General features: G+C 33.8%; 2 protein-coding genes across 2 annotated transcripts; both read right to left on the bottom strand.

Moving 5' to 3' along the window:
• Window positions 1-399: 399 nt before the first annotated feature.
• ACX1 (acyl-CoA oxidase 1) lies at window positions 400-6,996 on the bottom strand. The gene is made up of 14 exons (XM_007039716.3): window positions 6,709-6,996; window positions 5,451-5,559; window positions 5,303-5,364; window positions 4,846-5,055; window positions 4,491-4,578; window positions 4,257-4,419; window positions 3,698-3,896; window positions 3,013-3,210; window positions 2,661-2,792; window positions 2,274-2,394; window positions 1,843-1,953; window positions 1,469-1,538; window positions 1,015-1,198; window positions 400-925 (listed from the first exon to the last, which is right to left on the bottom strand). Exons 1-14 carry the CDS (start codon window positions 6,844-6,846, stop codon window positions 716-718), a joined length of 1,995 nt encoding a protein of 664 aa, XP_007039778.3. The 5' UTR covers window positions 6,847-6,996; the 3' UTR covers window positions 400-715.
• A 3,683-nt stretch (window positions 6,997-10,679) lies between these two features.
• Window positions 10,680-13,608, bottom strand: LOC18606224 (O-fucosyltransferase family protein). Its single transcript, XM_018117923.2, has 2 exons — window positions 12,626-13,608; window positions 10,680-12,118 (listed from the first exon to the last, which is right to left on the bottom strand). Exons 1-2 carry the CDS (start codon window positions 13,090-13,092, stop codon window positions 11,041-11,043), a joined length of 1,545 nt encoding a protein of 514 aa, XP_017973412.2. The 5' UTR covers window positions 13,093-13,608; the 3' UTR covers window positions 10,680-11,040.
• Window positions 13,609-13,748: the final 140 nt, after the last annotated feature.

Raw genomic sequence — 13,748 nt, 5'->3', positions numbered from 1 at the left:
CTTTTAAGTAGAAATTGTAACCACTCACTAATTAAGCACACCTTGTACAAATTTGTCATTAGCATCCTTTTATATACGATATTATCAAAATATTAGAATTAGATGCCGCTGCCTGGTATAGTCAGGTGAAAAATGTTACTTTTTTATGTTCTTTTTCTTTTTTTGGTCGCAGGTGTTGGAAGAATTGATAAAATATTAAGGAGGACTATACTTATTCACAAATTCACATGCAAAATACTTTTTCCAACTTGATGATATTCATTATGAGTGAGCTCACGTCAATTGAATTGGTTCTATAATTCAATTCAAACTTGGAGCCAGCCATTCGTAGAGTGTACCGCTTTTTGTTTACACCTTTTTAGTTTGCATCAGAAAAACGAGATTGAACCATAAGCACAATTACGAAACTTACTAATTTGAGGATTAGGCAAGCTGCGTTTGAATACATATAGAGTACATAAATACATAATGAGGGATCAGGGAAATTACTTGATAAGAGCAAAATATATCCTTTGTTCCAAGTACATATGAAGAAAAGATTTTATGTCGATAAAGAACCACTACTCAGCCATAATCTAAGAGATGTAAATAGATGTCCATAGACCAGTGAAACTGACCTTCCTCTTTCAGGTTGAATAGGTTGGCACTTTATTCATTCATAACCTAATATGCAGTTCAGGATGTTGAATCAACAGCATGGTGGGATTTGTTTTCTTTAGAGCCTTGCAGTACGAAGCTGTTGCTTCAAAATTGGCCGAATGTACTCATGGTAACCATCTGGCACAACCGTATCATTCAAAGGATCCTTCCATGCCTCCTCGTAGAGTTTTGCATATACATTTCCATCGTAGCAGCCAAGAACCGAGCTAAGGTAGTGGTCAGTGTAATTGAATGCATCAACAAGGGCAATAGCATTTGGGCGGACCTAAAGATTAAATGAGATCAGAACTAGTGGATTATAGCGGCCTTTCAAGCTGAGCACCATATTAACTAAATTGAATTATGGCAACAAACCTGCGTGTACAACAATCTGAGCTGTTCATTTGCTAGTGCACCTTGCTTGGGAGTAATGCAGCCAGTGGAGACGAAATCACCAAGATGTTTGTGTAAAATAGACAAAGCATATACATTACAGAGGATTTCCATCTGTCTTTTCACTCCCTTTCCTGGTATGTCTCGTTGCAATTTCTCAATGAACCTGAAAGAGAAGTTTCTTATAAAACTTTAAGTAAACAGAAGAAGCAGCCCAGAATAAGTAGATCCCATGTATTGGTGTTCAACTTCTTCAGCCAATTCCTTAAAATTGCCAAGAAACTGAAAATTTTATGAGGTATTAGAGTTTGGCTCCTTCCATCCAAAAAACCAATCATTTCATATGACATTATGCGGAGCACCACAAAAAGAAACCTCATTAATTATTAATATTGTGTCCACAACATTCTGAGTGGATAAGACTGGAGAAGCTTACTTGGAAACTACAATTAACTGACAATGAGCAACTGCAGCCTCAACCAAATCAGCTGAGAGTTCAGCAAAACCTGAAGATAAACAAAGAGAATGTGGAAGCGCATCAAACTTATGGACTTTAACATCTTCAACAGAAATTTGCCTTATAGCATTGGACCTTTTTGTTTACTATAATAACATAATAATATTGTTTAAAAAACTAATCCAAAATTTTAAAATTATATGCTCAGTGTAGGCCGAATTTTATGGTAAGAACTGAAAGCATGAGCATCTACTAGTGGACCTTGCAATAGTTAACCTGTTGAGTATCATGTCAAGAAAAAATAACTGAAAAAAGACAATGCTTATTCCTTAATCAAGGTAGAGAGAACATACCCTCTTCTGGATTTGAAAATTTGCTAAGGCTTTTAGCACAGGCAACAGACATCCTAGCAGCCCTCGCTTCAAATGCCTCCACTATTACACTAGGCTTTAGCCAATCCTCAGCTGCAAGCCAACAGAAGGAATGAAGTTATTATATTGTGATTAACCCAAATCGATATTAATTAATGAACGACTATGAACTGATGTATGATTAGCACCACGTACACCAATCTAAAGAGTTGGCTATATTTGTAGATAAGAGTTGAAATAAGCTCAAAATTTTTTGGGAATCAATGGACCAGCCAACCTACTCATAGACATTAGGCAAATCCTAATTAATGTTTGTGACAATGAAAATTTTAATCTTCAAAAGAGATGAAAATTTAAAATAGCAAATATAAGTTGTAAACAAGCTCAAGCGAAAAAAAACGTAAAACAGTTACCCCTTTGAACATCACAATGGCATTGCATGAGGTATTCTGCTCGTCCCATATAAGCTGTAGTTCCAACAGGCTTCTTTTCAGAACCCAGCTGGGCAACGGTCTTCATTAAAAACCTTGCAACCTACAAAAAATGTTTCCTCTTAAATTGTCAATAGGCATGGCACCTCATCATCATTAATTGTTAACACCAATAAACACCAGAAGCACTAGCTAATAGGATATTGAAGTTAAAGATTTTCAAAACAGATAGCAACCCATACTACTGTACACTCAGATTAAGTCTCCATCAGAACATTAACAAATTCATCCCCTACCATCTAAAAGAACAAAATGAAAATTATGAAAGGTGTTGAAAATACAAGTGATAATATTTCAGATTTGACATACCTGTAAAAGCAGCACAATATTGTCTCCTTCATATGTACAGGCAGGGACATAAACTGCAAATAACTCAGGAAGCCCACTGCTAGAAAGGTAACCATGGCCACCACATAATTTTCGGCATTCTTCAATAGCATCCTGCAAAAAACTAAGGTGTTATGTTATTTTGTGATGGATGCCAAAATTTTTAATAGTTAAGAGAGATCATTTATGCCATCAAAATGCTGATAGAAGCAACATAATACAAAATAACTGGCCAACCAAAATATATTAGCTACAGAAATCTTTGACAGAGTGGAAAAATAATCAATATATTTAGGAGAAGGAAGAGGGGTGAAGATTAGTAACAGTGACATACCGCAGTTGCAGTAGTAGTAAGAGACTTTAACCCTGCAGTACATGCATGAGCCTCAGATAACGTGGAGAAATCATTGGCTTGCAATCTTTGGGTCACATCAGTGTACAGCCAGTTCAGCCACTCACCAACAAATCTGAAAGCATAGGCAGAAGCAAGCAAAGGGAAGAGTCTACTTTGCTGAGTTTTATAGTTAATCACCTGGAACAAAATATATAAACTAAAAAGCATTAGATGCATCAGCCTCCGCGACATGTAAAATTAATTCTGAAAATTCAGCTGCAGCGTTTAAAAGTCTCTTCAACACAATTATCTGGAAGTTTCTAAGGGAAAGAAAAAGCCAATAGAAGTGATCATAAAAGGTAGCTGTACAGCATCCGTACTTGAAATAACATGTCTATGAGCATAAGATCCAAACGACAAATCAGAACATTGCAATGTCACATGTTCCATCTATCTAGCAATGATCCAAGTTAGTACCATGACCATCAAGAATATTTATTTATCTTCATGTAGTAGCTTCCATTGGAATTACAGTAGCAGGGTCATATATTGATATTAAAAGTGTATATACATTTGTTACCATATTATATTTAGGCCAAGTTAACCAAGTAAATTCCAACAAAGCATACTCCTGTGCACTGAGAATTCCCCAATAATATGAAAATATAATGGGATAGTCCTATACCTGAGTCTCTGGACCACCATTCTGCGAACCAAATTGTCTACGAACAGCACTATACCTTGTTGCAATACAAACTGCCCTTGATAAAGCACAAGAAGCATCTAATACAATTTGTTGTCGGACATAGACCATAGTACCGTAAACCAGCTGGCGAGGAACATCAGAGTGCATATATTTCCCTTCTCTTGTAACCTGTGAAACCCTGAGACATTTGGGAAAAAAAAGGAAACTTCAGAACAGTCAACTAAACAATATGTGAAATTTCTTGGCTTATAATTTCTGGGTGGGTTTTCTTCTATTAAGGAAATAAATTTTATAAACTTTAGATAGATGAGCAGCCTAAAACTTCTCTACGGCTAAGTGAAGTAGCAGAAAAATTTACACAGCTTTGTAACTTCACCCAAGACAACTGCTCATTACAGCAATCGTCAAATGATATATTAAATTCTCTCCACAAGATGGCCAACCAAAGAAACATCAAATTTCAGGTGAAATATTAGCATTCAGAAAAAAGAGCAGATAAAAGGACAAAGACATAGAGAGGAACGGTTTGAGAACAAACCGCATCAACATTTGATCCCTTGGAATGCGCACATGATCAAATCTCAGAACACCATTGTCCATGCTGTTATATGCCCCACTTCCAAATTTCATTCCAATATCACCAACTGTTATGCCTGGAAGAGGTAGGTGATCATCCAAGCTCCGTAGCTGAACAATAAAACCTGAAAAAAGGATTCTGAATTAATGTCTGAAATACCATCTAAATAAGTACGTTTATGCATTTGGCACTTACCATGCACTCCATGGTCTTGTCCATCTGTTATAAGACGAGCATAAACCACAGCATGTGTGGATGCTTTACCCAATCCACCAGGCCACCACTATTAACGACCAAAACCCCAACAGAGAATGTTAACACAAGAATATATAAGGAGATCAACAGTCACAAAAAATACAGAGTACACTATAAGAAAACTACACATTGCAAACCAGAAAAGAGGAGGACGATTTCACTTGAGAATGTCTTAGCCAAAAGGCATTGAGAATCAGAATTGAAGCACATCTCATGATATATTGCTTAGAATGCCACACAATTAATCAATCTCACAAAAAGAATTAGTCAAAAGCCTTGTAAATATTATACTCACTTTGCTTGAAGTCAATGTGGGACTATGAATGACAAATTCGTCAGTCTGAGGATCAAATGTTGCAGTGGTCTCAAGCCCTTGGACATTGGACCCATGACCAAGTTCAGTTTGTGCATAGCATCCAATTATTTGCATCTTATATGCCACTGGGAGCCACTTCTGTTGCTGCTCCTCTGTACCTTGTCCTTTAATAGCAGGTATAAACATTCCCTATCAAGAAAATATACATTAGTGGGTTAAAAAAACACTTCAAAGCCCTTTCTGAAAAGTATTTCAAACCCAGAAATCAGCATAAAAGAGACAATCATTTTTATATTAAATTTGGCAAACTAGATTTAAATGATGATTTTAACAAAGGTATGTTGCTTTTTCCAAACATTTACATATTGCTTAGCATACAAGTAGTGTACATAGTACTTGTGAAGCTTAGAAACAAGAAAAGAAAAATAGAACTTACCCAGTGAAGATCTGTGAAAGCAGGCTGATCCACAAAAAACCTCATTCTAGAGGCCTCTTCTTCTGTTATAAAAAGCTATTAATATTAATCAGATATCTAAAGGGAAAATCAATTTAGAATATGAACAGAAATGCAGTTGAATTCAAACCAGAGAGACGAAGCTCAATTATCCGCTTCCATGCATGAGCAGCCTTTTTCAAAGTATCTTTAAACAAGTCCTTCCTACTTAGCATAGTTCTGTTATCCTTTCGAAAGACCTAGAGAAAATTGCAACAAGATTACTTAGTTATTAAATAATGATAATTAAAATGCCAAAACGAAAAATGACTCTAATTCTTTAGGTCACAGAAGGAGGGAAAAATTAGGAATCTTGAATATCTGGGCAGAAACTAAAAGATAAAATAACAAGAAGATCACTGGCACAGGCAGTCCACCAGGTGAAAAGAACCCTGTTAATCATATTTTTCCTTCACTTCACTTTTCCAATTACGCCAATTCCTTGGAACTACCAATCACCAGACCTCAATAATCTAAAAATCTAAGCACAACTGAAGGTAAATTTCTGAATCTTCACTCTTTCTATTCCCTAGAGTTAAAACTTAAAATTGTTCAATAGTTCAACATTTTTCAAGAGTTAAGACTCAAATGGCAAACAGAAGCAAATGAACTTAAAATTGTGATACAGATAAAACTTTTATACCGTGTCTAACAGCTGAAAAGCTTAGCAACATCATGTTTTCTGTTATTTCAGCTTCTCAAAATGCTAATGCACATTTAACAGACATAAACATAATAATGAATTCAATACACCAAACAAAAATCCGATTTTCTTCCTGAAGTTTCGTGAGAAACAAACACATTTATCTCTAAGAAGACTAAAAAAACGCACCATATCATTGGAGAAATTATAGAAGACTACAATTAACAATATCTTGACAAACCAATTAACAACAAGACGCCAATGTTAGCTTCATTCCTTTCCCACATATTCTCAGGAACCAAACTGAAAGAAAATTAGCTCAGAAATTAAAGGAATCACTGGCAATGAAGAGTGAAACGATAGGATATTTCTAATTTTTAGAATTTCTGTTGCAATTTGAACTAGAATTCCAGTTCCTTCCTATAATTCCCCCGAAACCAACAAAAAATAATAATCTAGATAAAAGAATAAGAAAAATAAACGGATCATTCAAAAAAAAGTGAAAAACTAATTTTAAAATCCGTACAAGAGCTTAAGAAAACTGAATTAATTCCAAAAATTTAAGTTACAATAACCAAAACGCTCAAGATGTCATTAAACATAAAATTTTCTCTTTCATATACTTTTCTCCGCCATATTTTAGGTAACTAAAAAATCAGAAAAAAAAAGACACAAATTTTTTAAGAGAAAAAAAAAACTAAATCACCGGATCGCTAGCCACGAGACGAGCAATCCGATCAGAGATTTCATAGGCGTGACGAGACCCTGCCCAAACGATCTTCATCTCTTCCACATCGAACTCCGCCTTGCTCCTCTCCTCCGCGTGGTAATCCAGTGCCTCCATTTTCCTCTCGATTCAAATCTAAATTCCGAAATTGTATTTTGGCTTTGGTTATGCAAAAAAATGGAAACAAACAGAGCAAAAAGAGCAACAAGAACTAGGAGTCTTGGAATAGCCGAATTGCATATGAATATCCCTAAGATAAAGCTCGTTGAAGTAATGTTGACGTTGCATCGTTGTCCCACTCAAATAATATTTTATTATTACAACTATTCTTTCTTTCCCTTTTTTTTTTTTTTGGGTTTTATATATATTTTCTTTTTCCTCTTTTTTTTTATAACGACTTAAGAAATAAAAGATAGTTCACATTTTTCACGTGAATGTCAACGTTTTTAAGGAAAGAAAAGTTGACCAAAGGGTTTTTTAGAGTGCAAATAGAATTTGGATGCGTCATTGCTTTGGCATCCTACCTTGTACCCACCACTATTTTCTTTATTTTTTACTTTTTTTTTTAAATGAATGCTTACCAAAAATAATCTTTCGATTTTATCACATTGAAATTGGATTCAGTCAATTTTTCAATTAATCAAATAATACTAGTATTTCTTGTTATGGCTTTTTGTTAGACAGAATTTACCTAATGAATTTTATAAGCACAATAAATAATACTATTAATTAATTTAAATGATCCTTTTAAAATTTGTTTGAATTATTTAAAAATTTTAAATAAATTTTAATTTTTTATTATATATATTATTTTAAATCAAATAAATTTTTATAATTATAATTAATTAAAATAATATTTATTATTTTTTATATTAGGTAACACTAACATAAAACATAAAAATATCACATGTATATCATTTTCATGTACTGATTAAGGATATTGTTGATACTGCTGTGTATAGCGTTGTGCATGATCTTTTGTTTTCAAGTCGCCGACATGATGCTAAAAGCAGGATACATAGGATTTGGATCCCTGGTTTTTTCGCCTTGCTGCAGCCGGTTGGGGTAGGCTTTTGTTTTTTATTAAGGGATGTCACTTTGTCAGTGTTATATACTTGCCTGGACAGAGAGGGTAAATCACTCATCATGCTGGTGGTTTGGGGTCTATTTGTGTTGGTTCTTTTTTATGAAAGGAATTACTTCATTTCATTTTTATAATTTTGTTTTAAAAAATGTATATTATTACATCATATTAATATATTATATTATTATTTATTATAATATATTAAAATTATGTAATATAAAATAACTAATAACGTTATGACTAATATTAGTTAATCAACTATCAATTATAAATATTTATTTGATTTGAAACAAAATAATAAAATTTAATTAAATTTAAGAAAATAATAATAATTTATTTGCATTATCTTGAATAATTTAAAATGTTTTAAGTATTATATCAAATTAATTTGATTGAATTTTAAAAAATAAAAAGGTGACTCATTCATACAAGTGAATTGATTTCAAAACTTTGAATCTTGGAAAATGTTAGTAAAATCTGAAATCAAAATTTAAAATTAAAAATTCAATAGTGTACCCCAAAAAATTGAAAATTCAATCTCATAATTTAAGGATGCCCAACGACTTCAACTGCCAACTTTATTTATATTAATTGGATTGAACGTGCGTCAGAAGTACGAATGCCGATAAATCAAGTGCATCACAAACGAAGCATATCGTCCACAACTGTAACGATATTTTATGTGAAAAGGGCACTAGGCCTAGATTGCTAAAATTATTTAATTTATTTAATGAATTATATAAGTAAGTTATCCAATATCAGTAACGGTTTCTAAATTCTTTTCTTTTTTGTTTTAATTTTTTTCTAAGATATCTTTTCCATTTTCTTTAATTATAATTTGGTGGAAATAGGATTGTCATGTCTTACCCATTATTTTGTGTTTTCTGTGTGGATTTATATAATTTCATTGAGATTAATGACTAATACAAAAAAAAAAAGGTCTGAAATGAAGAAGAAACGTTTTCCCATTTGCAACAAAATTATTTAGTTTAATTATTATGCCATTATTTACTATACCAAACTCACTGGCTTGAGCATTGCTTTATTTATGCCCTCATAAATAAAATGGTACATCTACAGTCTAGACTTGATTGTTTTGAATATGATATATTAACACTCTACAAGAATGACATAACTCCTTTATTTAATTGAGTTATTGTATTGATTTATATTGTTTGATTTGTATAATTAATTTAATATAAATTTAAATAGCTTCATTATGTTAATCATTTTAAATGAATTATTAACATTGATTTTTGAAAAATATATTAACATTTAATAAATATATTCGTACATATGTAGATCATTAACTTTTTTTAATTAATTATAACGTCTCCGTACTTAGAGGCGGAAAAGAAGGGGGGCTAGTAGGGGCCTCGCCTCCAACTATTTTAAAATTTTTATACTTTTCTTTATTTTTTGTGAAATTTTTTAATTTCACCCTTATAAAAAATTTAAAATTTGTTTAACATGTTTTATTTTTTAATTTTTTTTTAATTTTACCTCTATAATAATTTTTTATTTGATGAGATACTCTACAACAATAAGTCAACAATTAATTTTAATAGACTTAGGAATAAAAATAAAATTTATTTCAATAAAATTATACTTAAATCTCGCTTTCTCAAAATTTTGTTTTTTTTTTCTTACCAAATAAAAATAAAAATAAAAAAGTTATTTTTTTCTTACACTTTTTAGCTTGAATATTATTTGTGTATAAAACCTCTAGTTAATAACTTAATTTTCATGTAATGATAATTGGTAAGTTTAGTTTATTTATTGTTATTTTATTTTTAATATTTTTAACTTTATTCTTTTACTAAATAATTTCTATTTAAGAATTATGATTTAAAGTTTACGGTTTTAGCCATTTTTTGTTGAAAGCAACAAAATAAGGATTTGATTAAGCTTCTAAAATTAGTTATTACTTATTTATTTAGAAATTGCTTGATTATTTTCTTACAAATTATTTGTGTTCTGTTTTTACTTAAATTATTGTGAACAATTAACTTTTTTATATGAAGATTGTTTTCTCATTGAATTGTTTATTGATATTGTATTTAATTTTAGAAAATTACTTTTCATTGAATTGTTTATTAATAACACTTAATATTTTTTAATCTATTGCTTTCTATTAAGATTTTTGTTATTATATTTATTAATTTTTGTTTGTTGCTAAAATTTATCTAAACATTGAGATTATTGTTATTATTAAATTATTTATGATTATAGTAGTTAATTATTTTAAATAAATTATTAAGATTGTTTCTTTTAAATAATTTTCAAGATTTTTAAAATTTGAAAGTAGATTATCATGATTAATAAAAGAATTGAATCTTATTTAAAAAAAAAAATCTTTCACAAAATGTTACACTCTTAAATCTTTACCCCTCCAAAAGCCCGAGTCCGTTAGAACATTGACTTTTGAGAAAAAAATTATTAACATTGAGCAGATGATAACGTTACGGATCAGTGCCATGTCTAACACAAAACAAAAGCGTTCCTAATTTTGTAAACGTAGCGAGGAAGGTGATAACTGGTGGAAAAAGGAGTTCCAACGGCGAGTGCCTAGTCTCATCTCTTGCAGCTGGTCACCACCGGTGTTCACACCGAAATCACTCGTGAATCTCGCAGATTGATGCCTCTCGAAACCTACAATTTGGTAAACATATGTGACATTGACGTAATCAATGATTATGGTATGGATGGTCTTTTGTTTTTTCTTTTGGGGTGGGGGCGCAAGATTATGGGCAATGGGTTGTCTTCAACCCGGTTATATCAAAAGAATAAGAAGCATGGGCAAAATCACAGAACTGCAGTCCCCCAGGTATGGAAACAAAAACTTATACAGGTGGAAGATGGCGACTTTACGATGCATAACACCAGGAATAATCCATCTCCTAATTTATAATTCATTACTTTCACGAAAACACTACAACCATTTTGCTTTTGGGAGTGATAAATATTTTCCTTTCACAAACAACAACCTTGAATGCTCTGGTGCAGCAGAGAGCCAATTTCTTCCATTTACATGACATTGAGTGCTCATTAAACAGAAGCTCCTTGAATATCAGTTGGGTCATCAAGAAATAAAAGAAGAAAACACTCGATTGCAGAAATAGTCATTCTGTCTGACTGAGAGCTCTTTGTTAAGCTTGCATAGTTGGAGATCAAGAGCATACGTGGGGCATGCTTCCCAAGAACTGAACCACTGAAATTCTATAACGTCACGATGTTGTTGGAGTTGGAATCGAACATGACCCATATTTTCTCATAACCTCAATAGTCTCTGCTATTGTTGACCCAGCAGTCCCAACAAAACCAAGTGAAGCACAACTGCAAACTGTTTCCTCTATATATAGGAGTACATCAGGTACTATATCAGGAGAGCAATGCTTCTCCAACTTAGCCACTGCATCCAAACTTGCAGGAACAGATTCAAACCTCAGGCCATGTCCTGCAAGTGCTAGCTTCTTTGCCGTTTTCATCACAAACAAATCTTCTCTCAGAAAATACAGCTTAAAATTGGCTGAATCCCTAGCCAAATCACCCAAGTAACTTCCAGTCCAATTACCTTGAGGGAGATCAGTCATCACGAATATATGAATTGGTCGAGAACCTGCCTGCCTTAATGAATCTAATTTTTGTTTTAAACCCAAAAAAGTAGCTTTCCAGTGGTTCTTAAACTGCCCATCTAGCAGCCTAAGCTGTGCACAGAGAAAAGGAGCCTTTATGGACTGCATAGCAAACTGCTTTCCTGAGCTTATAATTTCAGGGACAAATGGAAGAAATTCAATCTTTTTAATTAAAGATTTTATCTTCAGATCTCCTGGTGCTTTTTGGATATCGATATAGAGATCTGAACCTTTATATGGGGCTGTAAAAAGGCTTCCAAATGCCAGAACAGTTGCTGATTCAGCTTCACTACCAGGCCCAAGAGTCTTGTATACATTTCTGCGTCTTCTAACATACGAAATTTTCTTTTTATTCTTGAGTTGTTCATCAGGTTGAAACGAATCTAATACCCCATCAACTTCATCATTTTGGTATGTCCAAACTGTTGTTCTACAATCTTCATCTACAGCAAATAAACATCGATCTATATTACCATCAATCCCAGATAGCAGAGAGCCACATTGCCTTAGGCTACCAACCATAGACTGCTGTGCATTCAATTCATTGGAGCAAACCAAATCCATGTTCAAACCACACCACAAGGACACAAAAACCCTGAAATCTATGGCTCGAACAAGTGAAGATGACAGTAATGAAGAAATATCAATGATATCAGCCATGGAGACATACCTGCATCGTGAGGTAAAAATATAAACAAAACAAAAGCTAGGAACTCCAAATGGTGTTAACCAATACTGAAGTTGATTAGTGATTGAACTTTCCTGAATCTGAGATCAGCAGCAGCATTGCCGAAAAAAAAATAATTACAATTTGTTTTCTTTAAATAAGCTTAAGTAATTTGCGTCACTTACATTTTCATAATTCATAGGAATCAGAGGAAAATTAAAGCCCCAAGCTACGATTGTTATAGTTACTATGAACTTGAACTTGAGAAGAACAGAAAAGAAACAAGATTACAACATCCATGAACATCTCTTGTAATATATCTTTGGGATCGCCAATCAAATTTAACCACATGTTGCCGCCACAAAGTAGAACACAACCAATTGAAGCAAAGTAATCTAAAAGGGGAAAATAATAAAGCCCAGAATTTCAAACATACAAAAAGTTCAACAGTTCGGTAGCGAAATTAATTGAAATGGATATACTTCAAAGAAAGTGGGCAACCCCAATTACCTCTCACTTCTAATGAGCTCATTGATATGATCCCAAACAGAAAGCCGGATCTCTTTAGCACTCTGAACCCTAAATTTAGGGCAGCTACCAAGAACTACGGCATGGTGATCAAGAATGGGAGGGACGATTAAGGTACGGTTCAAAATACCCGCCATTAGAATTGCATTTTTGAACTCAGAAAGCTGGTTACTGAACCCACTATGAGGCGCATACCACAAGAATTTCTCCCCTGGAATTTGAGTAGTGCAATGTGGGTATTGGGGGGAGAGGGTTGCGTTTACGGTCTTGGAAGAGGTTGAGAAGAGGGATTTGGGGATGGAAATGTAAGTGAGGAAGAAGAAAACGAGGAGAGAAAGGAGAGAGAGTGAGAGGAAAAAGAATGGCGATCTGCGTGGTTGTTGCTGCTGTAGGGATTTCTTTTTGTTCCATAGTTTGGGAGTGGCAATGGTTCTGTTGAGATTGAACATGTTGTTTTCCGGTTTTCTCGGTGCTGGTGCTGGAGCCTGGTGCAGGGTCTTTTGCTATTTAGATGCTCTTTCTCGCTTTGTTTTTGTTTCTAGAGGATAGAGGGTTGGGCTTTTTAGATGGGCCCTTCTACTTAGTTGGGTTCCAGGGCAACTGCATGCGCTGCAATGGCGAAGGCCTCAAGAGCTTGCACCGCCATTGGCAATACCATCATCACCAGATCCTCCGTCAGCAACTTTTTCTCAAGAAATATGGCTTTGACTTTTGATACCTCTTCTTGGTAACACCAACAGAACCAATATCCCTATCCGTATCCATAGATTTGGTTTTTTATATTAATGCAAGGCAATTGCAATAATGTGATGTGAGTCTTGAATTGCAGGCGAGAGAGCATGGGAGGTGTTAGATAAGGCCTTCCTTTAGGAAAAACAGAGGGAATGGAGAGGCGTGGAGCTCATCGTTGGCACTGAAAGAGGAGGGCGGACGACGAAGAGGGCGCATTGGAGATGGAACAGAGAGTAGGGAATAAGGGACTTGGATTCTCAGTCACAGTGTTCCATCTGTGTGCTGGTTGCTGAAAGCATGCTAATGAGTGAGGAACACAAGAAGAATACTCATAACTGCACAACTTCGAGCTAGGTGAGTAGCATGAGCAATA

Source organism: Theobroma cacao, chromosome 3 (assembly GCF_053813885.1).
Source record: "Theobroma cacao isolate CCN51 chromosome 3, ASM5381388v1, whole genome shotgun sequence".
NCBI lineage: Eukaryota > Viridiplantae > Streptophyta > Magnoliopsida > Malvales > Malvaceae > Theobroma > Theobroma cacao.
This window is presented reverse-complemented; position numbering and strand designations above follow the sequence as displayed.